Genomic DNA, 25,614 nt, shown 5'->3' with positions numbered 1-25,614 from the left:
AGACTACAGTAGCACATCTGGGGTGCAGACACGTGGGGTTTTTCAATCCCTTACCTAATCTTTGCAAACATCTCTATTCAGTTAAAAACGACAAAACCAGAACAAAATAAAACAAAAATAATCACCACCCAAAACCCCCTCTCGTTCAGTTTTCAAGGCATTTCAGATACTTTCTGCTTTCAGCTGTGCCAGAAAAATGTCAAAAGATCATCTTTCCACCTAGCAAACCTAGCGCTCTTCCAAGCATTGTAACGAACAAGTGTTGGAAAACTGAAAACAAATTCCTGTAAGTGGAAAGTGCAGTACCCATTCTGGTCCCTGGGGAAAAAACCCAGTCTGATTTGAGCTGGATTAGCAGCACGAATGACAGCTCAGGTCAGCCGCAGCCTTATCCGAATCAATTCCCCTCTCCGGGGAGGTGGTGCGTGTGTGCGCACATACCTGCGGCGATAGGATTTGTAAATAATTGAGTTCTTCTGATCCCCACCACCACAGCACAAGAAGAAAGATTTGGTCCTGAGGGGGCTGACAGAGGTTCAAGCCCCAGATCTGCCACTTAGACGCTTCTTCCCAAAGCTGTTTAGGCATGTAATTACTTTTCCGGCTCTGTGCCTGGTCTGAGTTTCTGATTCTCTTCCTCCTTTTATCTGTCAGCTTTTTACAGGGACAAGAGTACTCCTCTACCTCCCAAGCATGTAATGAAGATGAATTCATTACAGCTGTAACACTTTAACGAGCACTGTGAAGATACAGGGTATCCTTACAAGTCCTAAATTAGGAAACTCCCTCTCAGAGTGTGCTGGGGTGCCTGGATGCACGGCCCAGATCTGCACCAGCCATACATTAATCCACCTCTGTGCATGTTTCTGGAAGGGATTTTAACAAGAGAAAGGGTCTGGCTTTCATGTAAAAGCCAAGCTTGCAGCAGTGACTGGAATTAGTTTCCTTTAACATGAGGATAACTCTGTAGTAGGAAACACTTATGTGATTGGGTGTTATCTTCTGGTCTCTGGATGTGCATCTTGTTTCCTGGGCATCCTGTACCCCATCGACATGGATGCAGCAGACACAGAAATAGTGAGAAATGATGGGAGAAAATGTATTTAGTGAAGCAAAGTCCCTTGGTGTTTTACTGTTTAAAAGAGACCTCCCAACTACTGTTTCATGAATAATTGTGCAATTGGTAATATCCTGCCAAAGAAAAGCTTAGATCATCTCATCTGCAAAGCATTTTCCACCTCCAAATAAACATTTTGCACGAGCACAAGTTGCAGGTCTCCCACCATGACGTGCCCCAGGCTGGATTTTGCATATTGTCCGCAGGCAAGGCAGCCAACCTGAATCTGGACAGCAGAAGGATGCAAGAGTCAAACTCAGGATGCTAGACCAGAAATATATTTTTTTATTCTTAATATCATGTGAGCAGCAGCACGATTCCAAAATGAAAAATAATTCTGTTTCATATTTCTTTACACAGAGAGACAGACAGACAGATCCACCCACAGCAGCAGCAGCAGTGACAACAGTGAGACCACTCAGCGAGGCACTGAGACAGGCACACACCAGAGGGGTGGTGGGGCCTGGCTCTGAGGAAGGCTTTTCCCCTCTCTTCCTCCCTTGCCAGCCCATGCTCCATCTAGGGGAGGTTTCACCTGGGCTGACCCATCACTTTTGATTTTCCCCAGTCACTTCTTGTAGGGCTTGCAGTCACATTTGGTGAGGTCTGGGGGAATGGTGTGAAGGATCCCGTGACCCACCCAAAGGGCATGAGCTCGTGCTTAGCTCTAAGCAACCATATAATCCTACAAATCTGCTCCACAATTAGGAAAAGGGAATTCATAACATCTTTTAAGTGAAAGGTGTGACTGGGTAGATCCTCAAAGTCTTTATCTCTGGGTGATCTCAAGGCCAAGCTGTATGGAGCTCTGAGGAACCTGGTCTAGTGGAAGGTTCCCTGCTCGTGGCAGGGGGTTGGAAACCAAACCATTCTGTGATTCTATGATCTCATTCAAGGCAGCTCTACAAACCTAGCCAGCCTTGTACACAATACTGGAGGGATACCTTACGATGAAATGGAAAGCATGGGAAAAATCCAAGACAACTCAGGAAAAAGCCTAAAACCAGGAATACTGGAGGGCTGCAGGAAATCCCAACAATATCAGAGATTACAGAAGGGGCTGTGGGCGCCTCTCTAGCCCACAGGAAGCCGATGGGTGATAGAGACCAAATGTTTCCTGATAGGAGAGTGGATGAAAAGAGACTCAAGTATTCACCACTTCTATTAGTGGGACTGTTACGGGAAACAGCAATAATCTATACCAAGGCAACACCAGAACATCAGCTGCTTCAATGGGAAAATTGTGTTTTGAAAGGCTCTATCCAGTGACTTGAAATAAGCTCGTCTTTAGAAAAGGAATACCATCTAGTGGCCCAAAAAGGCAATAAGGATGTGCAATGGTAATTAGAGAATCAGATGAATTTAGAAAAAGAGAAGGAAAAACTACAGAAGTAAGGAGGATGATTAACATATATAGTGCAGTGATTTGCCCTGGAGCAGGGGAGAGCTCAAAAGGGACCTGATCATAGTAAATGCAAAGCTAAAATTAGACACTTGCAAAAGCAGATTGGGATGCAAAAATTAAAAATAACTGCTGGAGTTCCAGAAAGTGGTGTAGAGAACTGGATGGGGAGCCATCACAGGAAGATGATTTCAAGGATGATATGGGCAAATGGGAAAAGAAAGAGAAGTTGAGAATAGCAGCCTATCCCACAAAGACTCCAAATGCTGTCCCGGGGTAGATGGGTATGGCAGATCAAACTGCTGGAGCTGTTAAAATGAAAAAAAAAAATGACCCCAAGGCAGGTAGCTGCAGATATGAAGCCACTGAAAGGAAGCACAACAGCTGAGAAACCGCTTATATTTAGAATTAAATGGGGATTAAGTGGTAAATTGATTAGAGTTTGTGCTCCACCAGTTTTTATCCATTGTACATCGGGCACCTCCTTGATAAACCTTCAATCTTGCTGCCAGGGGCATTTAATCGAATTGCCCAGCAGGATGGTAAGAGAAGGATCCATTCGGAACAATCAATACCAGTCCATAAGCTCGAGGAAGATGGAGAGTCTTTAATAAACTGATAGGGAACTGGTCAAATGTTGTGGACATGAGCAGCAGGGCATAATACCATGGAGATACCACCCACTCCCAGTGGAGCACAGGTATCTCCATGGTCCCTGGCAGCCCTGAGGCTGAGTCAGGTGCCTTGTACAGCAGATGAATTAGGAGAGGTAGTGGCATAAGTGCACCCCCACGATTCACACTAAGTTTCCATATGGCAAAATGCAGGGGAAGAAGCAATTGACTGAGTTGCTTTCACATTAAGAGACAAACAATATACCTTTACTTGCATCCCACAGGGCCGAGCACCTGCCCTGCTGCACATGCTCGTGTGAGCAAAGGGTTTGAACGATGTGTGTGGGGGACAAAGAAAAAGTGATTGCCTTATCTGATGGTATTTGGGGAACAGCAGCTACAGAAGAAGAGGTACAAGAGAGATGTAGCTGAGTTTTAAAATTCATAGACCAAACGGGATTTAATGTCAACTTGAATATGGCAAAATTAAAACAACTTTGAGTTAAATGCCCGGACTCTGAAACTGGTGAAACAAGAAGATGGATAAATGCTAGAAAGGTTAAGCTTTCTGTGAAATAAAGACTCCCACTGATCAATCCCAACTCTGAAGAGTGCTGGGAGAATTTAATTTCTTATGGCAGCATATCTATAGCTGTGCTAGTATCTTATGGCAGTGTATCCATCTTTGCTAATAGCAGCAGAGCATTATGGAAATGACAGGAAAAGAATCAGAGAGGGAGCTGGAGCAAAGACCAAAACAGTGCCTTATCTGACATGAAAGAAGCTGCTTGAAAAGCTTCTGCACTCAAATTCCCAGTTAAAGGAAAATTATTCATAACAAGAATTTCAACACGAGTTGATACTGTGGGAGTAGTGCTGTTACAGAGAAATAGTGGAGGAAAATGGATACCAGTAGCATATGAGTCCTTTCCAGTGGCTGGACCAAAATTTCCTTGGCCGTGAGAAAAGCTGGTTAGAGGCAGTCTGGGCTGTGATGAAGTTCGAGGCATTTGCCCTTGACAGTGCAGTTGTACCCCAGTCTGCCCCTACTCTGCTTTTACACACAAAGGGAAGAAATGGATATTGACATGGATATCCTTTAAATGGAAACCAGGAATGAACCAAAGTACTGCACACTCATGGGAGTGCTACATTTGAACAAAGAGGAAAAAAAAACAAAGACACCCCTATCAGTGGAATGAGGGAACAAATAGTGGGCAAACTAGAGAAGGGATCATGCCAAAGAGCTTACAGGCTTCTACCAACATCTCTCTACAGATAGCTACTATTTGGTAGTAGAACAAAATACTGGTTGCTTAATGGGGAGAAAAGCAATGGCAAGAACATGGTGGGACACCTATGAAGAAAACAGGAGATCTACTTTACAATCTTAGACGGACAGTGGGAAAAAAAATATGTAAAGGAGTTAAAGTAATGTGAAGGTTACAAGCAATACTGAGAAATAATTTAGTGAGCAAGTAGATAAATTAACTCAGACTTTGTTTACTGCAGCCCCAACCAGGTGTCAGCTAAAAAAGGTGGCATGGATAGTGTGGCCAGTCAAATAAGAGCATTCTACGCTTCTTTATGTAGCTCATTATGACAGTATAAGGTAACTGTCATAATGAGCTACATAAAAAGTGTAGGGCACTCTGAAAAGAGTCCAAAGAGTTTATACTTGGCCTCAAATGAAGCAAGAAACATAGGACATAAATAAAAATTGCATAAGGCATGCAAAAGTGTACTAGTAAAAGAAAGCTGCCAACTCTACTGCATTGGCTAAACTAAAGACTGCAACAAACTCTGCCAAGGGAACACTCCAATAAACTGTCACAAACTAAAGAAGAGTATCAGAAAATAAATACCTTTCTGGGGAAGGCTGAGGTTCTTCCACCTAAAAGGAATGCAACTGCTGGAACTGTAAAAATGATGTTACAGAAAATTGTTCCTAGGTGTGGAACAGCACCTGAGACAGGATAAGATGAACAGAGGGGAGGGTTGGGAAGGAGGAGGTTTTAAGTGAAGAATTCGAGTCTTAATAACTAGCCTGGGGATTAAGCAAGGACTGTATAAACCCTACCACCTGCAATCACTCAGAATGGTAGAAAGAAATGAGTCAGATTATTAAAAAGAATCTAAAGACAATTGTAGGACAATCTCCAAAATGATGGGCTAAAAAGTTAACCTCACTATCAGAAGCTTTAAAGCAAGCTTGGTTTACAACTCTACCATATTTTGTTTGGATAGCCTGTCTCTTAGTGGCCCTGTGTCTAAGAGCGTAAAATATTATGGCTAGATAAAGAAGAAAGCAATGCTCTGGTAGAAGAAGCAACATGAGAAAAATGTGTAAAATGAGAAAGCAAGGCTCCAAGTCATGGCTTCTGAAATAAGGGGCCAAGTAATGTATTTGAAAACAGATAAAAAGGAACAAGGCTTAGAGACAAAGTTAAAGGGGACCTATTAAGTTACTAATAAGATAAATCCTCTAAGATATTAAATAGATGAGGTCAATAGTAAATAGAAGCAGGTTCATGTTTCTCAGATTTCTCCCTAAGGGGCCAAAAAATTCTGGAATCTGTCACGAATTTGTCAAGAACAGAGACACCAAAAATGGCCCAAAGAGGGCCCTCTGGCGCCTGTGCAGCTGGAGCCCCTGCACTCAGAGCCTGCCCAGCTCAGCCTCGTGTCCCAAAAGCAGGGGAGGGCAACCCTCCTGCTGCTCCCCTTCCCCCGGCTGCAGCACATCTGTTTGTGTGCTTGCATACTCACGGTGCTGGGGTACGCTGCAGACTTTGCTTATTCGCTATTTTTGCAGGACAGCAGATTTTACTACAGCTCCTCAAAAAAGCAGCAGCTGACAGAGTCAGGGAACAGCAATGCAAACTCCAAGGCAAGGCACAGGAGTTTAGATCTCCTGCAGTTGCAAGGATTTCTAAATTGGCTTTTCACTCCATGTTAACATGTTTGGTCTTTTTACAAATTGCATTAATTTTTGATATTTGTGAAGGCAGATAATGACTGTGAAGTGCTTTGGGGACCTAGAGATGATCACCTTCAGACCTTTACAGTTCTGGAGGCCAGACCAGAAAGCAAAGGCCTCCACAGAGATTCCCTGCCTGGTCCTGATCAGGAGCCTGGCATTGCTGCAGGGTTTGGAGCATCCTTACTGCACTCACGGGCAGCAACCCAGGAGCTGGGCACTACCAAAGGAGAGGAGAAACAGCAACCTGCAGAGAAGTAAAGTGGCACTGGTCTTGTTAACAAGGTCATAACCCATGCATTAACTACACAGACTTAATTGTTATAGCTTTCCTGTTTGTCTTATATCTGTTTTTGTTTTTGTTTTTGTTTTTGTTTTTGTTTTTGTTTTTGTTTTAGTCTGTTTTACTGAAGTCACCAGTAAGATTTTCATGGCTAAATAGCTAAACTATGACCTAGACTGCTTTAGTCTTGTGTATCTTGATCCAGCTACTTAATCTAATAGTAATATCTGAAGTACCCAAATGAAAAATTGTTACAGCTCTTAAGGGAGTCTTGAGAGTTACAGCTCATGATCTGAATCCACCCAGATTGGGAAATCATAGCTGCAGTTTTGGAAAAAGTGCTCTAAAATGACAATAACTGAATGAACTCAGTAGTTTTATCAGTTTACAGGAAAATCTGATGAGAAGGAACAGCTTGAGGAAAAGCAGCTAGCCCTGGTGTCGAACTGCTGATTTCAGTAATGGCCTTTTAAGCAATTTAGGAGGAATTTAGGAGGAAGGGTCAAATAAGAAAAGAAACAGAAAGGAGAGATTGAAGCAGGCAGGAGACTAAGTGCTGTTAGTAGCTAAGGAGTTAAAATTTGAGCGAACTGGGGGTAAAGCATATATATGTGGAAGTCTGAAATGGGATAAAGAGTAATGGATTGTAAACTATTATGACTGAGCCACAATAGAAGTAACACTGGAGAACAATGCTAGCCGTGTTAATAGCCAAAACTTCACTGCCAAGTCTTGCAGTTCTTTAAAGAGGAAATTATAAAAATCATATATTGTGGATAAGGGTGGCAGAAGTCAACACAGAAATGTTATAAATGATCATGCAAACAACTCTGTGTAATTCTCCCCTTCGCTGTCCCCCACAGCTGTTTAGCAGCCTCTACACATCCCAAGCCCAGCTCTGATACTGCACAGCTGCATAACCTTGGGCCAAACTTCTGAGCAAACCGCTAAGTTATGAGACAGCCTGCAAGAAGATAAGAAGGGCAAAAGCAGGGGGAGGAAAACTGAGAGCTTTGGGTCAGATCAAGCCATTAATATCTACACTGTAAACTGCATGAAACTGGGTTTGAGCACCCAAGCCAGACGTTTACCTTCCTTGGAAATGGCCAGCAGTAGCCACACACCTGAGTTACATCAGGTGATACTAAAATTAGGATAACTAAAAACAAGACTCATGGAGTTGCTTTTGGGATTAAAAAAAAAAAAAAAAAAAAGACAGATTTTTTTTCTCTCAAATTGCAGTTAAAAAAATTATCTCTTCTTCTTTTTTTTTTTTCTTTTTTTTTTTTTTTCTTTTTAAATAAAGTAGATTTTCTCCTCTTCCTTGCACCCAGGAACCTAGCACACAGCTCTTGACTTCAACTTTTTAGCTTGGCCATGCTTTTTGTCTCCGCTAAGCCTCTTCCAGAAGTCAATAGAAAAGCTACCCAAAACGCCAGTAGGCCTTGGGTGCATCCCGCTGCCCTCCTCCGAGCTGGCCATACATACAAAAGTGAAAAGCTGTTGGGGTTGCATGGTGACAGGCAGCAGTGCCAATGTTTGGAGAGGACAGGTAGGAATTATCAGCTGGAAACTAGGTCAGGGCAGGGCGGGCACGCTGGGTTGGGCTGAGAGGGGACGGAAATCGCTCAGTTCTTGTATTAACTGATAACATTGAGCGCGTTAATCAGCGAGTGAAGCTCATCCCTCATGCTCTCCAGGGAGTGGCAGATCGTCTGAGGGCTGTCCAGGAGCTCGATGCTGTGGGTGTAGGGCTCGTATTTCACCGAGAAGGGCCGCTTGATGTGCGCCGCATAGCTCCTGCAAGGGAAGGGTGCAAGCAGGCTGGGTACAACAGATGTGTCCTGAGTCTCCCTCCTACTTACCACCATTTACCCAGGAAGATCACCACGGGTTAATGCCTCCTTTAGGCAGAGTTTTCACCTTTCCAGCCCCACTAGAGCAGTAGATGAGATCTCTTCTGTTTGTCAAGGAGCACCATGAGTTTGAATGTGGCTTTCTGTGGGCTGTACCAAACAGGAGGGTACATCAAACAGGTCACTTCCATGGCCATTGCCAGGCATCCTCGGCTGCAATTCCTTGTTCAAAAATGCCAAGGAGATTTAGAAGCTAATTGCAGGGAAAGCCCGTGGTATTATCGTATTATATTACTAAATCCTTTCTGACATGCATTTACTGACTAATCTCTGCTTGGGGAGGGGGGAACTAGCTGTGTGGCACATTGAGGATAGACTTGACAGGCAGTGGCTCAGACCTGAGCTAGAGGATGAGAACAGTGTCACCAGAGCCTTGTGCTTCAGCAAAGCTGCACTGCTGTACCCAAAGCCAATGGCAGCCTGAATCTCAGTGATGAACTTGACTTTACTGGTATCTCTCAAGAGCAAGACCTTGTTGCTGCCTTTCTAATGGAGAAGTTTGTGGTCAAGTGAAAGCAAATCAAGGGTAGGCTTTGCCCAAAGTCGCCCACACTCACTTCCAGCACTAAGATTTGTGTACTTGACAAGGGAGGGTTTTTTCATGTGGGGGTTGTGTGAATATGGAGCTGAAAATCTATAGTTAGGTGCTTATGGCTGCAGACCCATGCTGGAAAGGCTTGGGAACATGAGGAGACAAACAGCGCTAACAGCAGGCATGCTCCTGCCCTTTGCTGAGGCTTCACCCTTTCGCTCCTGAATTGCTTAGCTTAGGCTACCCTCTTGTGGCTATCGCGGGTCTGCTCTGGCTCTGCACAAGGGCTCGGGGAAGCGCAGCCCTTTCTCCAAAGGAGACAGATGTTCCTCTAGCTGGTACTTCATGCCTAGGCCGGAATTGGAGGGATCTGGAGGAAAACACAGCACAGACGGCCAAGGAGAAACACGGTCCAAGGCGCAGGCTGGCACTGGCAAGGAGCTGCCATGCCATTGCAGGAAAACAACATCAAAAAAAGTGTAAACAAAGGAGGTTTCTGCATACTCACATTGTCCTCGTCCTAAAAGATGTGGTTCCTCTCACTTCTACCGGGCAAAGTCCTGCTCGCCTCTCTTGTTAATGTCATCAGCCGCAGCGATGGCTCATAGCACAGCTGCTAATGGCAAAAAACCTGCCCTCTAAAATGGGTGTGCTCACTTGACACCTTTTAAAGTATATAGATACAGCATGGCTGCTTTGGAAGGGCCCTGGGGAGTGCGTCCTTCCAGAGAGAAGAGAGAGAGAAGAGGTTTTTCTCCAGACGTAACACTGATAGTCAGGCCCGTGATGGCAGCTGCAGTAATGCAGAAGAGACGATGCTTTAATGTTTTCACCTCATAGAGTAGCATCTGTGTGGTCTCTGAGCTCTTTAAAGAGGATCATTTACAGTGCTTGTCACAGTCAAGACCCTCTAGCCTAATCTTGGCTGTGTATGTGGTGTATTTTCCCTTTTTAAATGCAAGGAAATGACTCATTAGGCAGGAGTTCGGGATTTTTTAAAACAGCCTAGTGTGTGTGTGTGTGTGTGAGCACGGGCTCCCCCGGTGCTTGCTTTTGAGCAGCTGGACTCCAGGTTGAATGAACAGTGAAAGTGAGGGTAATAAAAGCAGAAGTTGAAATATAGCAGCCCTCACCACGTTATTTATATTAAATACCCCTCTTGCAGGAACTGTAAAGTCATGTACGTCATGTTCACCTCATCCTGTCTCTTTCTTAAGCAAAGATAAAAATGGTATAGGCAAAGTTTTCCTCTGTCAATCAAAGCAATCCAAGGACTGAGCGTTCCTCCTGTGGGCAGTTGTGGGTATGACCAAGAAAATGCTCTTCTGAACACATGTTTGTGGGTAGAGCTGACCCTTACCATCCTCTGCAGTCCCATGGGATGATGAAATCCAATTACCATGGTGGGATGCTGTCTGGGGTCCACTAACAAATGTCAACCAGCCTAGGAGGCAAAAGTTCATTTTTCCCCCTGGATAGATCTATTAATATCAAGCATGTTCCCTGTAGGAACTGGAGAACTGCTTTACTTTGGGAGACCTGATCAAAGTTTTCAGAGCACTTCTGAGAACTTGGACTGAAAGCAGCCATAATGTCAAGCCCTATTTCAAAATATAACATCTTAATTTCCTATTGTTTGGGTCTCTCTTATTGCCTAGTCCTACCTCAATTTGTTTTTGGCATCACTGAAGCTCTCAGACACAAAATAAACGGGCTGATAGTTCTGGTCCTGGTAGGGCTGGACAGCTGCAGCATCAGGGTCGAAGTCCCGCACCTCCGGTTCGTCTGACAAGGAGTGCTACGGACACGGCAGAAAAAATCCAGCATGAAACTCAGGGGATTGGGGAGCACTTATGGGGTAGGCAAAGGTGGAGAACAGACTGAGGAAAGTCATTGGGCAGAAGCAGAAGGTGTTTTTCTCTACAGGGTCTAGAGCAGAGGCAAGTTATGGTGAGACTTACTATGAGCTCCCCATAGGAAGAGAGGAGCCCGGCTCCGTAGGCTTTGACTATTCCATTCTGTCTGCAGAGCCCAAACTCCACTGTAAACCAGTAAAGCTGTGAAAAGAAAAAGAAAAATTCCTGAGGGACACAGATCCTCATCTTCATCTCCCTGTCATTTCTGAGCCCTTGAATCATGGCCAGTGTCTGGGGTTGTTTAAAGGAACAGGCACCTGCCTCTTTGTTCCCTCTCCACATTTTGCTTTCAGAGAAAAGTGCTAAAGTAAGTTGCTGCTACACCAGGACAGAGTCTGTCTCCCTGGGCTTGTTCCACCTGCCCTGAGATGCTGTTGTTTGGTGTCCTTGGAACAGGACAGGTCACCTTGCTGAGGGAGAGCTAAAGGAAGCAGATGTCATTTAATCCCATCCCAAAGAGTCCCAGCAGTGCTGCTGTTGGAAATACGATGCTTGATGATACTACTGGTGCCTGAGGAAATTGGGTTAATGTGCAAGTGAGCTCTGCTGTTTAACTGATCTCTGGTCTGCACAGTCATCATGAAAATAGCAGGGCTGGGGCAGCTTGGGTGGGAGCTCTGAGCCTGCAAATCTTGGAATACCAGGCTGGACCAGTCCCCTTGATACCACAGATGCATCGCTGGAGGTGTTGTACCCCCCATCCAGCAAAGGGAAAATCTTACCGTTGATAGTTTCTCAATTTCTTCATCAGTTGCTCCCAGAGACGCCAGCCCAATGTCCTAGGAAGAAAAGGGAAGGGTCAAACATCAGGACAGGTTTGGTCTGAGGGCCTTAAACATTGATTGCTCTGTTTTATTGTCTCAAGAACACACATATTGCTGGTCTGCAGTGCCAGGCATCTGCTGGGACTTTATCGTGCTCAGACTAAAACCATGTTGCTGCAGAGTCAGTATTAGGGTCTTGGTCCATCACTAGAACTCTGGAACACCATGGTTAATAAGAGAAGAAAGGTTTAGGCAACAACACCGGGGTTTGGATTCCCACCTCTCAAGGGGCAGAAAGCAGATAACACCTTACCTGAGAGAACTGGGCAAACGTCTTATCAGCCAGCATCGGGACGTGCCCCAGCAGCTCGTGACAGCAATCCCTGCCGACGGGAGGGGGGAAAGGAGGAAAACACAGTCAGCAGCAGACAGGGCGTGTCTGTGGGGGGAAAAGGGTGATTGCTGGCCAGCTGGGGCTGTGTGGGCAGGGAGGCCATGGGGCTGGGGGATACTCACGGCTCGGGGGAGTGCATGGGCGAGGAGGCGTGGCGGATGTACTGCGTGCACTGGAAGACGCGGAAGGCCAGGCTGGCCAGGAAGTCCCGTGCTGACAGCAGGCCAGCCACCGGCCGGAGCTGGAACCCGGTCCTCTCTGAAACAACACACACCATCTGTGCAAGGTGCACAGCCCACAGGCTGCTGCTCCCAGCACTGGGAGCAAAAGGGCTACACCAACCTAATCTATCTGCTCCTACTAGGAACAACATCACGTGCTCTTCAGGTGCTCGGTAGGATCATTTGACCATGGTCCTGCCCTTCAGTTACAGCCCGCTGTGTTTAGCTGCAGACCCCACCACCTGGGCTCTACCTCTATCCTCTGTGGGCAATGCACAAGTCACCAGCTCTCCTCCTAAACCTCAGCTCACACTCTACTCCTTTGGGTTCAGCCTTTCCATCTGTATCTGCTCCCACTGGCAGACCCTGATCCTGGGTCCCCCAGCCTCGTACCCACCTTTCAGGAAGCGCGAAACCTCTTCCAGTTGAGGGATGTTGTTCTCATTGTAGCCACAGAATTTCTCCAGTAGACTGAAAGCTTCAAGATACTCCTTGCAGGCATGGGTGGGGTACAGACTCTTCAGGGTGCTGTACACCTCCTTCCTTCAGGAGGAGAAATGGCAGACATTCAGTGGTTAATGTGCCCTGTCCCTCTCCTGTGGTCTGGCTGTGCACTATCAGGGACTCATGTCTTTAGGTTCTGTGTCCTTCTGCCTTTCTCCACCTAAGTCTATGTCTCGGCACATTGATGGAGGTATGCAAACATACAGATACACATTCAAATCAACCTGCAAAGGCAGCAGCTGTGTCTGCACAGACCTATACAGATGACTGTATAAAAGGTATTAACTGGAATTAAAATATTCCCTGTTGGTTAACTCCTGAAGTTCCACTGTGGAGACTCAATAGCACTAGGAAATGACCTTGTTGAGAAGCCTGTGTACTCAGCTCATATGAGGTGGCCTTGTTTTCAGAAACACTCCTGCAGGAACACTCCTGGAAAAATCACACTCAAAGTGAGGGTTTTCCTAAGTGAGGCCCATGAGGTATCACACAGATAGTCACCATGGGTATCATACTTCTTCCTGCAGTTATGCTGTGATAACTGCTCCTTGTTTGGAGGCTGCTACTGCGTTAGGACCCTTAGAGAAGTGTGACTCCAAATTATCTACCTTGCTCTGTGGAGAGGCTCCTTTGGAGGAAGCTCCTGTGGGGCTGCAGCATGAAAGTGTTTTTCATAACAAGTCATTGAGTAGGATGCTTGCACTGCTGATGCATTTTTCAAAAGGTCATGCCATAAATGCTTGGGGTTTGACTGCCAGCTTCTAGTGGTGAAGCACTGATAGTAAAATCAGCACTAATAATGGGATCAGCACTCACCAGGTGGCTGTCTCCTCCGCCGTGTACTCCACATGGGGGATTGGGTCCCCACTGCAAGGCAAAGGCACCATTACTGAGCAGAGCCCCAGTCAGGCTCCTCTTCCCTCTGAGAAGGAAGCACTTTGGAGAAGCTCTGCATGGTGGTTATCAATCTTTAAAAACCAAAGAAGGGGGTGACAGGAAAGACAAAACCTTAGTACAGGTGTAACAAATATATAGATGCAAAGAAAAACAGGAGTCAGAGATTGTAAATGAACAAGGGATGAGCAAGAGTTTAGCAGGTGTAACATTTACCAGGAAAAAAAAATCATTTTCACTGGAAAAAAATTGAAAAACTTTGTGTGTGAAAATAAATTCATTTCATATGTCTGGACTTCAGGGAGCTGATGGCTCCAAGAATGAACCAGTGGCTGGGAAATAAAAGCAGATAATAAGGAAAACTGAATGCATTTGACCTGCAGGAAAATATATTGTCAGCAAGATTAAGGATGGCAGGAAGAGGAAATCTCAACATTGATGTAAATGGGCACTGATGAAAGAAGACTGAAAATTTTGCTTTTTGTCATCATAGTTATCAATTGTAATTCCTAAATCTTTCTTTTTTGTGTTTGGACAAATGAGATATTCAAATATTGTAAAGAACAGTTCCTGAAGGCGTGCTTGAAGGGATGCTACACATAAATGCTCATAAATACACAGGCTCATAAATGCTAACCTGCAGGTGACATGTTAGAGAAGACCTCTTAAACTGGTGCCTCATCTTCGGACAGTATTTATCCCTGTGTCACTTGGGACTCTTCCTCTGGAACCGTGGCTTTCTGTGCGTTTAGTATTTGAACAGGATAAAAACATCTATGTCCATATTCTGGGCTTCAAATTGGCAAAGAACGTGAAAAACAATAGTAGAAACCCTTGCTGGGATCACACCAGTTGCAGGGGTTGCTCAATCAGGTGACCCAGATAATTTCTGTAGTCTGCTTTCAGCATTTAAAGTCCTGCTCAGAGAGAGAATGCTACAGTGAAAGGCAGCATAACTGAATAGGATCTGGGGAATATTTTACAAACCTAACTGAATATAGACTCTGTTTGATGTTGTAGTGAACACACTGAATGCTATCACTGCACATATTAGAATAGAAGTATTAAGTAAGAGTACAAGACATGCCTTAAATCTATATAAGACAATGATGAGAACATTACTGGAATCTATTTAATTTAGCAGATAGAGTTAGGAGGTGAATCATTTATCCTATAAATACCTTCATAACAAAAAAAAATCTGATAGCAGTATTTTATCTAGTAGATGTGTGATCCACTGGGTAATAGCTAAAGCTATCAAAGTCCAGCTTAGAAATAAAACCCACTTTTTTTTTTCACAGCTAGGATAATGAACCCTTGGAACAAATTTTCTGGGCATGGGGCAGCTTTTTCAGTACTTGAAACACTGAAGTCAAGTGTTTCTTGTACTTGAAGAAGTACAAGAACGGCATCAGTTAGATGCCGTTCTAGAGAGATGCTACATTTCCAAATGAAGTTTGAGGTCTGATGGATATATATATTTGACTTTTGTTGTGCAGGAGGTTTATTCTTACTATACCCTTACTAATGAATGAATTAATGACAACAGATATTTTCAAATTAAAGAGAGACTGGAATGCAAAGAGAGAAGAGAGACACGAAAGGAGCTGGAAAGGCTGAATGGGGAGACAGAACATAAAGGAAGAGAGGTGTCATGAAGGTAGCAGAATGACTTGCCAATAGGCTCATTGACATGTCATCATCCCCACATGAATATTAGGAAGGAGACTTACTGCTTATAGTGAAAAGCAATCTCTGCTATTGATTTCCTTCTCTGGCGATATACTTGGTCAGAGTAGCCCTGTTGTGACAAATAGGAAGAGAGACAGGACTTTTAATCAGTTACTAAAGTTTCTCACCCAGAAAAATTCATCACTGGCTGGAGGGACTTCTCTCAAGGCAGCAATCACACTCCAGTCCCCTGATCAGCTGCACTAATTCTGGGAGGTGTTCCCAGCTCCCTGCTTCTCAGGGATGGCTCAGGAGCTCAGCATGAGGGGGTGCACGCACAGACTGACTCACCGGGTGATCCAGATCCAAGTCAGGGTCAAACTTGGTGACCAAGTGGTGGCACTTGTCCAGTTCACAGATTTTTCTGGGAAACCAGTGAACTGTGGGGAGAGAGAAAGTGACAGTCTGTCTGTGGAAGTGAAGGTCCCCAAAAGAGGAGGGGCTCTGAGGCTGAATAAGATACAGCTGCTCTGGTGTACCAAATCCACACGTACAACATGGCGCAGCTACTTCCAGGCAGTAGTTTCACAATCTCAATGCTCTTTTCCTGGAGTCATGTCTAATGCCATGATCAGCATTTCATGACTTCCTTGCCCATCTCTCAGCAGAGTATTTTGTGACAAAATTAAAGAAGATGAAAATTAGATTTTACTGAATGATTCACGTTAAAAAACACCCAGAGATCCTCCTGGTCATTGATCTCTAGGGATCTCTAGGGATATTTTCCTACAATATTATTCTACTATTATCATCCTATCTTCAGAACAGGATGGCACAGGAAGTGTCTTGTAGATTAGTGCTTTAATCTGTACAGAGGTCCTAATACGTAGGTAGGAAACTACTTTGCATTTATAATATAAAATGCTGGAATAGGGATGAAGAACTCATTAGGAGAGGTGTGAGCAAAGCACGACATTGAAACTCCTATTTCATTTTTTTTTCAATCTTTTACCAGAACAATAGGCCATGAACAATGGAGTCTGTTGAGAAAAGGGCAAGGAGGGAAATTACTTTCAGGTTTCAGGTATCCCAGAGGCAGTCCCTTCTGGTTTGCTCAAATTCAGCACACAGCAGCCCTTTCCCTTTACTGGGAATAAAAAAGTGTCCACCCTGTTTCTACAGGGAGAGCTCGGCCTCTCCGCACAAGTGAAAATTTTTGTAAGTTCCTTACATTTGTCTTCCTTAGTGGTCCTCACATCTTCTGCTACCCTCTTGAGGGAGCTAATGAAAGTATTGAGGTCAGAGCTGTGGACTTCACAGCGCACAAAGTATTCTAGTTCAGCGGTCCCTTCACGGGGCTTTCGGCTAAGCCTGGTCTCCAGGTGGTGAATTTTAGCTTCAAATGTCTTTTGAGACATGGAAAGGAAGGAAAAAAAATAAAAATAAGCAACATTTGAAACACCTTCTGTTACTACCCAAATATGTCCATATGGACACAGAAATATTGAATGGTTTGGGTTGGAAGGGACCTAAAATATTGTCTCATTCTAACCTCCCTGCTATGGACAGGGACACCTTTCACTAGACCAGGTTGCTTGGAGCTCCATCCAACCAGACCATTTACACTCCAGGGATGGAGCATCCACAACTCTGGGCAACCTATTCCAGTGCCTCATCACCCTCATAGTAAACAATTTTTTCCTACTATCTGACCTAAACCTACTCACTTTCAGTTTGAATCCATCCTCCCTGTCATGACACGATGTGCTCTTGCAAAAGGTCTCTCCATCTTTCCCTTAGATCCCCTTCAGTTATTAGGGGGCTGCAATTAGGTCACCAAGAAGCCTTCTCTTCTCCAGTATGAACAATCCCAGTCTGGGATGGATTTCTTCTTGTCGTTTTCTTCATGCCCCCACCTCCCTCCCATATAAACACACTTACCCCTTAATTCCACACTTTTTTCCTTCTGCACAAACACCGAGGCTGTTCAGTAACTACCAACAGAAGACTTCCACCACGGCAAAGAAGACCAAGAGAAGCCGTGGATGCGGCAGAGCGCATTTCCCCGCCCCAGCCCCTCCCGAGGGTGTGTTGGCGCGGGTCCGGGTCCCGCGGGGCGGACGCTGCCCGGGCGGGCCGGCGGCACGGCGCTGACCGTGGTGCTGAACGCCGGGGCAGCCTCTGGGGTCACTACCAGCGCCGATGTCATCTGGACTCACTATCGGGACTGACCTCCCCCACGGAATAAGGAGACGAAATGATGTCTGTAGTCTCCCAAAGGGGCCCTGGTAGACTTGTGGGAATTTTCTTTAGCTCGGTAAAAAACTGTAAGTACAAGCCCCAAGGCTCTAGGCAGTGACCCAACCTTCCCAAAGTTCCCTCAAGACCTTTGATAGAGGAAAGGACATGATTTCTTTTGTTAATCAGAGGCAAAACGATGAGAAGGAACAGATGGGATGCCACAGGTAAATTAAGTTTAGGATGGTGTTTTTTAATGTACCTACCAACTTCACTATTACATTGTCCCCTCAACAGTCGATACCTTTGCAATAATCTGACAGCCGTGATTGCATTACCTATGCTTCAGCTGCATGTAACACATACAGAAGAGTGAATCCAGCTTCCCTGAAGCCTGGTTCATGATGAGGCAAATGTCATTATGCCCGTCTGCTTTCATATCTTGTACCTGCATTGCCAGAGGGATCTGGGAAATGAATCGTCCTCTGTTGGGACTTGACATGCTTGTCTTTTTATTATATTTAAAGCTCTCTCTGTGACAAGCTCAAAGAGCTTTTTTTTTGCTCCAGGAAGAAACAAACAATATTTGAACATAAGCTGCCATGGCTTCTCGCTTGATGTTTTAAAATTGTTTAAATTACATAGTTTAAATGCAGTATAACATAAAATCTACCAAGTACAAGAGTTTACACATCTGTTTCATACCCACTGAGCAGCCTGTTGAATGTTACATTGATGGATTTGTCATGCTCTATCTGGCATTCTGTGTGCTTCTAGGAAGGAGACCCCAGTCATCACAACACGTGTTTTGTCTGAAAACTTGTCATAAAGGTTCTTTCAGTCTTGAGACAAGAACTATATTTTGCCCAGAAAACAGCTTTTCTTGCAACAGTTCTTTAGAGGAATTGTAATTGCTGAAGACATAGATATTTTTCATAAAGTTATCAGAGGTAATACTAAATGGGCAATGAATAACTACAATGCCCTACAATTTCAGGGAAATATTTATCCTCCAAACACACTTTTTGTATGTTCACAGTTTTAAGTAGGAGGTTTACTGTATAGCGTACATAGCACCAACCAACCTGCTGTGACTGGACCTGCTTTGAGCAGGAGGTCGGACCAGAGACATCCAGGGGCCTTACAAGCCACGTGACTGATTAATAGGAACAAATTGTCCTCTTCTCTCACTGCTGAAGTCAATGAAATTAAACTACCATAGATAAAACACATCTCAGAACCTCAGTTTGCAAAACACTTTTGAATCATCTTGGATGAAAACACACTACATGAATGTAAGATGTCATGCTTGGATTACTGTTTAAATAGGCAGAGTTATCTCAGCCTTTCCATTCATGGCACTGAGATCGTATATAATGCAACATTACATTGCTGGCTAGGGGGGAAAAGCTCAGTTACCAGTTTTCCTTGGTAGTAAAGGCATAGACAGGATGCATCTCTGAGGGGAACCAACAGAACATTTAACATGTGAATCAGAATAATCCTTGAAGTAGAGAGGCAATTTTGAAATAAATATGCCGGTTTTACACCCAGGGCAAAGCTGCTTCTGTAACTGTTTGGCTGAGGACCAGTGTGGTAATGACTCACAAGTGAGGTGAGTTTGGTCTGTAGACAGGCAGGGGACACAGCTTGCTTTGAATGTTGGATCAGAGCCCTATGCCTGAAGTTGAACTGCTGAGCAGTGGGGAGGCCTATCAAAGTATGCTACAATCCATTAGAATGTGAGTATGAAACTGAAAATAATAAGCAAAATTAAGGCCAAAACTTAACAAGAGAGAGAGGTTTACCTCCTTCTTAGTGATGGCAAGTGAGAACACACTGGGGCATCAGCAAAGCATGATTTCAGAGATATCAGACAATTAACTGATAATTTGAAGTAGGCACACCTAGTCTGAGTCCTCTTTATTACAGTGAAGTGATGCTTCTCACAGCCCAGTCATGAAACCTGAAATGTGTTCCTTGGGTACCACACAACAGGTTATGTACTCACCTCAAATACCTTAAGGACACGAGACAGTGGTGAAGTCTTGGCTCCCTTGAGCATGAAGAAGAGGTTCAGCATGGCTCTGCCATCCTTCTCCTCGAATACAATGGTCTCTGTAGCCTCTGCAGCATCAGTGGCTGCAGCTGCAGCCTCTCGTTCCTTCCTGGCATCTTCAATGAGGCTCTGACGTCTTCCAATGAACCGTGGAGACTGAAGGCAGAACAGAGATAAATAGCACTGCTTACAAAGAGGTAGGAGATCAGAGGCATTCCTAGCAGCTGGATGAGATGTGACAGGTGTGTATCAGCAGAGGAAGCAGGGAAAGGCTGGACTGACTTGCCTGGCTTTGTAGAGGAAGATCTGCTCATAAGGACTGAGGTTTTAGAATTGAACTTTCAGAAATGTGGGGCTTTGGGGGGAAAAAAACCTGTGTAAAATAGCTTTCTAGCATAACTGGAGAGTGGGCTTCTCCCCTCACCTCCCTTAGCAACAGTTTTCAATACCCTCCAAAAAACCAAACCCAGAAACAGTCTCATGTGGTTTTCAGGTGTCTGATGAATTCAACCGGAGAGACACCAGATAAACCTGAAGTCATCTGAGGAAAGATACTTTGTGAGGGACAAGTGAAGCCCACAGCTGTGGCCTGGCCAGGAAACATGAACTGTTTGCAGGTGTATTAGCAGGGCAGCTTAGCAAAGCTGCTCCTAGGATCCAATATGACATTTACTTTAGACATTAAGTGGATGCTTATCCATTGAAGTGTAATTGAAACCACAACCATATATCCCAGAAAATAAATTCCTCCCACTTATCTGTAGATTTGTTTTGTCTCAACAAACTCCTGCGGATTTCTCTTACTTGGAATTGAACCTAAAATGCAACTCTGTGCCTGAGGTCATGTTAGGACACCTGTTTATATTTATAGTGAACTACAAACTATTTCAATCACTGCTGTTTCTTTTGTTATACAAAGAGCTCATATACCAACTTATTTGTTCTTGGTCTTTTTACAACCAATTTTCTATTTCAAGGCAAAGCATCTGGTTCCAGTTTTCTGTGTTCAAGACCCAAACCAGATGACAAACCTCCAGAGCTTGCTGAAAGAAACCTGGGGCAGCACTGAAGAAGGACACAGAGTGGGACTGGCTGCAGTTTTCCTTGTGATTGCATTGAAAATATTTAGAAAAGACACACGTGCTAACTAAGCACTGCTTTCTCTTGTGAAAATTAAGAGTGTTTTCCTTTTAAAAAGACACTCTGATTGACAACTGAGTTTATTTTCTCTCTGATATTCAAAGCTCACTATCAGTAACTTATGTTTCCTGGGAGAATCCTCTTGAATGTTTCAGTGGTATAAAGATGACATTTTAAACACAGCCTCAAAAAGTCAGCACATCGAGGCACCAGCCCACGGACCTCTATCTGGCCCTTTTTCAGCAAAGATACCCCTCTGAAATGCTGTTTCCTGAGCCACCCTTTATTCCTCAGGGCACAGAAAAACCTTTTAACAAATAAGTGCATGCTACTACTTGTCTAATTTGGTGATATTCATGCCCAAAGAGAGCAGGCATCTAACAAGTGACCTCATTCATAACTTTAAAAATCTTGTGAGCATGTGCTCGGCTTTAAGCATGTGTTTTCCATCACTGCAGTGTTTTAAGCTAAGCTGGTGTTTACTTTAAAGTGCCTGCAATAAGCAGGGCAAACAACCCTGTGCCAGCCAGAGAAAATGAGCTCCACAGCCATCCCAAGCCTGGCAGTGCTTTACCTAAGGGTGCTTTGTCACACTGTGCCCCGAGGCACAGCAGGATTTTACTTCTGGATTAGAGAAGGGTAGAGGAGGGAAATTAGACCCCCATAATTAGGCTTTAAATCAGGTTAAAATCCAACAGGGTGGGGTTTAAAATGCCACAGTTGGGTAACTGGAAAGCTGCACCAGGAGAAGCAGACTCAACCAGTCCTACACCAGTGCTGGGACTGGGTGGCCCCTGGCAGGCAGGAGTGGGGGCTTTGGTTCCTGTCAGGGGGTCCTGGAAGTTTTTTAGCTGCTGCATGGTGACATAGTTTAAGTAGGTAAATTGGAAAAAAAAAAAAAAAAAAAAAAAAAAAAAAAAAAAAAGCAGAAAAAGGCTGAATTTTGCTTAGGAAAAGAGGGCTAGGAGGGGACTGCCTGCCTGCTGCCTCCTCTGGCAGGTGGAGGCTGCCTGACTGCATGTTCCCCACCTCACTGTCCTTAACTCTGCCCCTCACATTTATGATCACTGGGCTATTATCTCCTTTAGCTGGAAATTAGGAATGTGGCATATATATTAACCAAACTGATCCCATGATAAATGCTATCCTTCCTTCCTTCAAAAGGCACCATTATATGGCATTTCTGAATTTTCTTGCAGACCCGCTCCCTGAGTGCCTATCCAGCTACAGTGAGAACTGTAATTTGATTTTGCAAAGCATTTATTTGCTAACCAGGGCCTGACTCATTCACCTCTTCTGAAGGTTAGTTTGCGCCTGTTATGAAGGGTTTGTTCATTTTTCCTTCCTTGGATTTGCTGCAACTCAGAGTGCCTAGCCTGCATATTTTCATTAAAAATACTGTGTCCCGAGCTATTCCGTTGCTTTTTAGCCCCAGCTCATTATTTGCAGCAATCAGGAAGGATTGTGAAAACTGGGGACAATGATGTCCCACCCCTGCTTTCCTGGGTGCTTTTTCTTGCTTTTTTGGCTCCAATGGCTGCCTCCTGCCTGGCTCTGTAACCAAACTCTACCCCAGCTACAGTCCCAGGGTCTCTTGCAAAAACTATTAGCAGCAGAAAAACTTAATATGTAACCAAAGGTTTTCCCACGGAGTTTGATGTTTGGCTGGCCCAGCTGACATGTAAAATACCTGCTGGTGTAGAGGAGTTTGGGATTGAAAAGGTCTAGATTTTTCCCCCAGTTTGCAGTTCCCCTGGCAAGGGAACACCTCAGACCTGCTGGAGGTGATGTGATGGTGGGTGATGGCTGTGTGGCAGATAACCCACAGTCACAGTGACAACTTGAGGGCCAGGGACATGACACATCACATACAAATGCAGAGTCATGCCTCTTTCCAGGCAGAAGCCAGGGTTGTGGAGATCTCCTGTGCTAGGTGAGAGCAAACACAAAAGCTTTTCATGCATCCAACTCTCAGAGCAAAGGGCAGGGCAAAGTTTTAATTTTATTTGTTTTCCCTTTCCTGAAAATTTTCATTCAAAACCAAACACAGGCTAAGGTTTTATGTACCATCCAGGCTGGAGGAGCCACTCACCCCAAGCAGGTTGCCTCACTCCTGTCAGCCCACCTGTTGAACCTGAACTCCCCTGGCCCCTATGTTCAGTGGCCCATTTTTTCATAAAACACAGAGCAGCACCCCAGAGGGTGTAATAACCAAACACTCTTCATTTCTCTCGACACTGAGCATCTCAAATACTGATTTTACAAGTTGCCTGGAAAATATAAGGTTTTCAAGGGCCACTCAAGTGTTCATTATTTCACGAGAATGAAAAGGACTGTGTCAGAGGGAAGTCTTCCCTGATTTCCTTTTATTAGAGAAAGCAAGCTTACCTCCTTGTTTCATAAATGTTTCCCTTCTTTTCCAGAAAACTCCACTTTCCAAAACACCTTTCTTCCAGTGTAGTGGTTGATTTTAGTGAGGCAGAGCATTGCACGGGGTTAAGAGGAGAGTGGGTGAAAAAGGCAACAGGGAGAGAAATGGGGAGCTCTAAAAGTGACCTGCTGGAGTCACACTGCAGTCATCTACCAAACATATCTGCTACCTAACCCGCCTCTGTTCCTAAGTTTCCTCCTGCCAAGCATCCCAAGGGGGTCCCCTCCTGGTGCACCCATTGCCACTGGCTGCTCTGGCTCCTGCATTGTCACCTGCTGCCTATCCACATCTTTGCCCCACAGGACCATCCAATATTGGAAGTCTTCATGCTTATCCTGCCTGGCAAGGCTTTGAAGTTAAGAGCTGAAATGTCCCTGTCCCTACAGCAAGTCTGAGGGGTTGGCCAGGCTTGGCTTTCTAAAGACACTGGACAGCTCAGAGGGAAGTTTTCTTCTCCCTTCCCTGGCACACTCAGATCTGGTGTGTGCAGAAGCTTTCTCTGGGCTAAACACAGGGCTGAGAACACACCAAGGAGGACTGGGAAGAGAAATGTGGGAAGGATGTTCTGGGGGATAAACTGGACACAACAGCCATGAACAAACAAGTTAAACTGCTTGTGCCTTGTGTGCTGCCTGAAATGACAGGCCCACTTTTTTTATTATGCTAGAACAGGTGAAATCTCTGCAGTTGAATGCCTTGAAAACTGGAAATCATTAAGATCTTCAAATTGCCTTTCAGAGGGGGATTCCTTGTTATTATTGACTTAGGTCTGTGGGTTATTCACCTTACTTTTGGTTGAGGTGGTTTTGTTATTTCAAGTTTTCACCCCCTTAAATGTTGTAATTTCACATGTATCAGTATGTAGAGAGAAGAGCTGGAGTAATTTCCCTTTGCCAGACTCGAGCCCAGATGTGCCATGTTGGGGAAGTCCCACAAAGTGTTGGTCCATCTATCCCTGCCTGCCTCTGCCTATAGCTATTGAAGAGGTTGTGGTTTTTGGAGGGGGAGGGAAAGAAGTGGGGTAGGGTTGTCTTACCATGATGGCCTCGGCTTGCTTGGAGTCCAGCTCCGACACCGCCCTGCGGAAGCCTTTGGCTGCAGAGGTGGAGATGTTCGGGGTTGGCATCTTTGCTCTTCCACGAGCTCTGCTGTCTGCTTTCCAGCTCCTTGCCAGCTTTTTATAGGGCAGGGATGACGTCAAAGACTCTTTCAAATCTTCTCTTCCCCTGCCACCTCCCCATCACCACCTCCCTCCTTTCTCCCCCTCAGGCTGGGAGGAGGAGGGGATGTGAAGGAGAGAAACGTGTCTGTCCCATTAAATCTAATCGCTACAAAGATTGCAGACACCCTGCCTTCACAGACCAGACAATCCCCCACCTGTTTTCCTGCGTCCAAAAGATTTCTTCTCTAATTTACCCCTTTTCTCCTTTCCCTTTCCCCCCCACTTCTGGATGGAGTTTATTCTCAATACATATTTCAGTCCAACACATTTGCTTCCCCAGCTTGGGGGTTGCATGAAAGGATTCTGGTGTGTGGAAGGATGAAACAAAAGGAAGGGAGAGATTTAGCCCTCTCCAGCCTTATTTCCCCCCTTGTTTGCCTTGTCATAGAGGCAGTAAAGTAATAGGAAAATAACACTGATTCCCGCAAGGCAGCTGCGGGACTGGATGCCGTTCTCATGTATGCACCTCCTGGTGCCTGGCTACTGACAATGCTGTGCCTTCCCGGGCTCCCCCACCACATCAGAGCCTGATTTGGCCATGTCACTCTGACAGCAGGAGGGCAGAATCTGACTCCTCAGAAACGAAAAAGGCTTTAGAGGAAATAACCCGGAAAAACCCTCTCAGTCCTGCCTTCCTGAGTGCTTTGCTCCTCTTGCAGTAATACCTAAGAGACCAAACGCTTGAGTACAGCTGGGGCTGTGACAGAGTGTGACAGGTCAGATCCATCTCAGGGTGTCTGCTTTGTTGCTAGTAAAACTGGCATTTTTCACTGGTTAGATCTGCAGCAGCTGTCCCACCCAAACAAGTGCTGCAGGAATGCATGGCCGTGCTTTGTGTGAGCCACCACCATCCTGCTGACAAGCCACTGACTGGCACAAATCCGTGTGGCAGGGAAGCTGGTGACCTTTCACCAGTTGACTGCCTGAGAGCTCACCCACAACCTTGCTGACCATGGCACTGGCATCTGGTAGGGTTGGTGGCTCATCCTGCACTCTGCAGGACAGCTGAGTCCATCCCAGCCTACTGATGACTTTTGCAGTGCCAAAAACTTTGGAGGACCAACAGCCTGTGGACTTCCTGGAGGATGCAAAGCTGTTGATGTTTGCCAAACACCAGGGAGCAGGCAGCATGACCAACACTGCCAGCCCCACCAAGGCAGCTAGGGAAGCTCATTGGTAGAAGTTGAAGCTGCAGTAAGCATTTGGCAGCAGCTAAGGATTGGTCCAGTGTTGAGACAAAATTGATTTTAAGTCATGTGGAGTATTTTCTCTTATTGCAGGTGCTGAGGGCACTTGGCTGTTCAGTACAGGACAAA

General features: G+C 45.0%; 1 protein-coding gene across 1 annotated transcript; it reads right to left on the bottom strand.

Annotated features, from left to right (window-relative positions):
• Positions 1-1,379: 1,379 nt before the first annotated feature.
• TH (tyrosine hydroxylase) lies at positions 1,380-24,211 on the bottom strand. The gene is made up of 13 exons (XM_066187698.1): positions 24,113-24,211; positions 19,458-19,661; positions 16,440-16,614; positions 15,560-15,648; positions 15,271-15,338; positions 13,460-13,510; positions 12,537-12,682; positions 12,041-12,176; positions 11,838-11,907; positions 11,483-11,539; positions 10,806-10,901; positions 10,509-10,642; positions 1,380-8,196 (listed from the first exon to the last, which is right to left on the bottom strand). Exons 1-13 carry the CDS (start codon positions 24,200-24,202, stop codon positions 8,037-8,039), a joined length of 1,476 nt encoding a protein of 491 aa, XP_066043795.1. The 5' UTR covers positions 24,203-24,211; the 3' UTR covers positions 1,380-8,036.
• Between the last annotated feature and the right edge of the window lie 1,403 nt (positions 24,212-25,614).

Source organism: Chamaea fasciata, unplaced genomic scaffold (genome assembly GCF_029207755.1).
Source record: "Chamaea fasciata isolate MVZ Bird 193981 ecotype frontalis unplaced genomic scaffold, bChaFas1.0.hap1 SCAF_7, whole genome shotgun sequence".
NCBI lineage: Eukaryota > Metazoa > Chordata > Aves > Passeriformes > Sylviidae > Chamaea > Chamaea fasciata.
The sequence above is the reverse complement of the archived record's forward strand: the minus strand, read 5'-3'. Positions and strand labels throughout refer to the sequence as shown.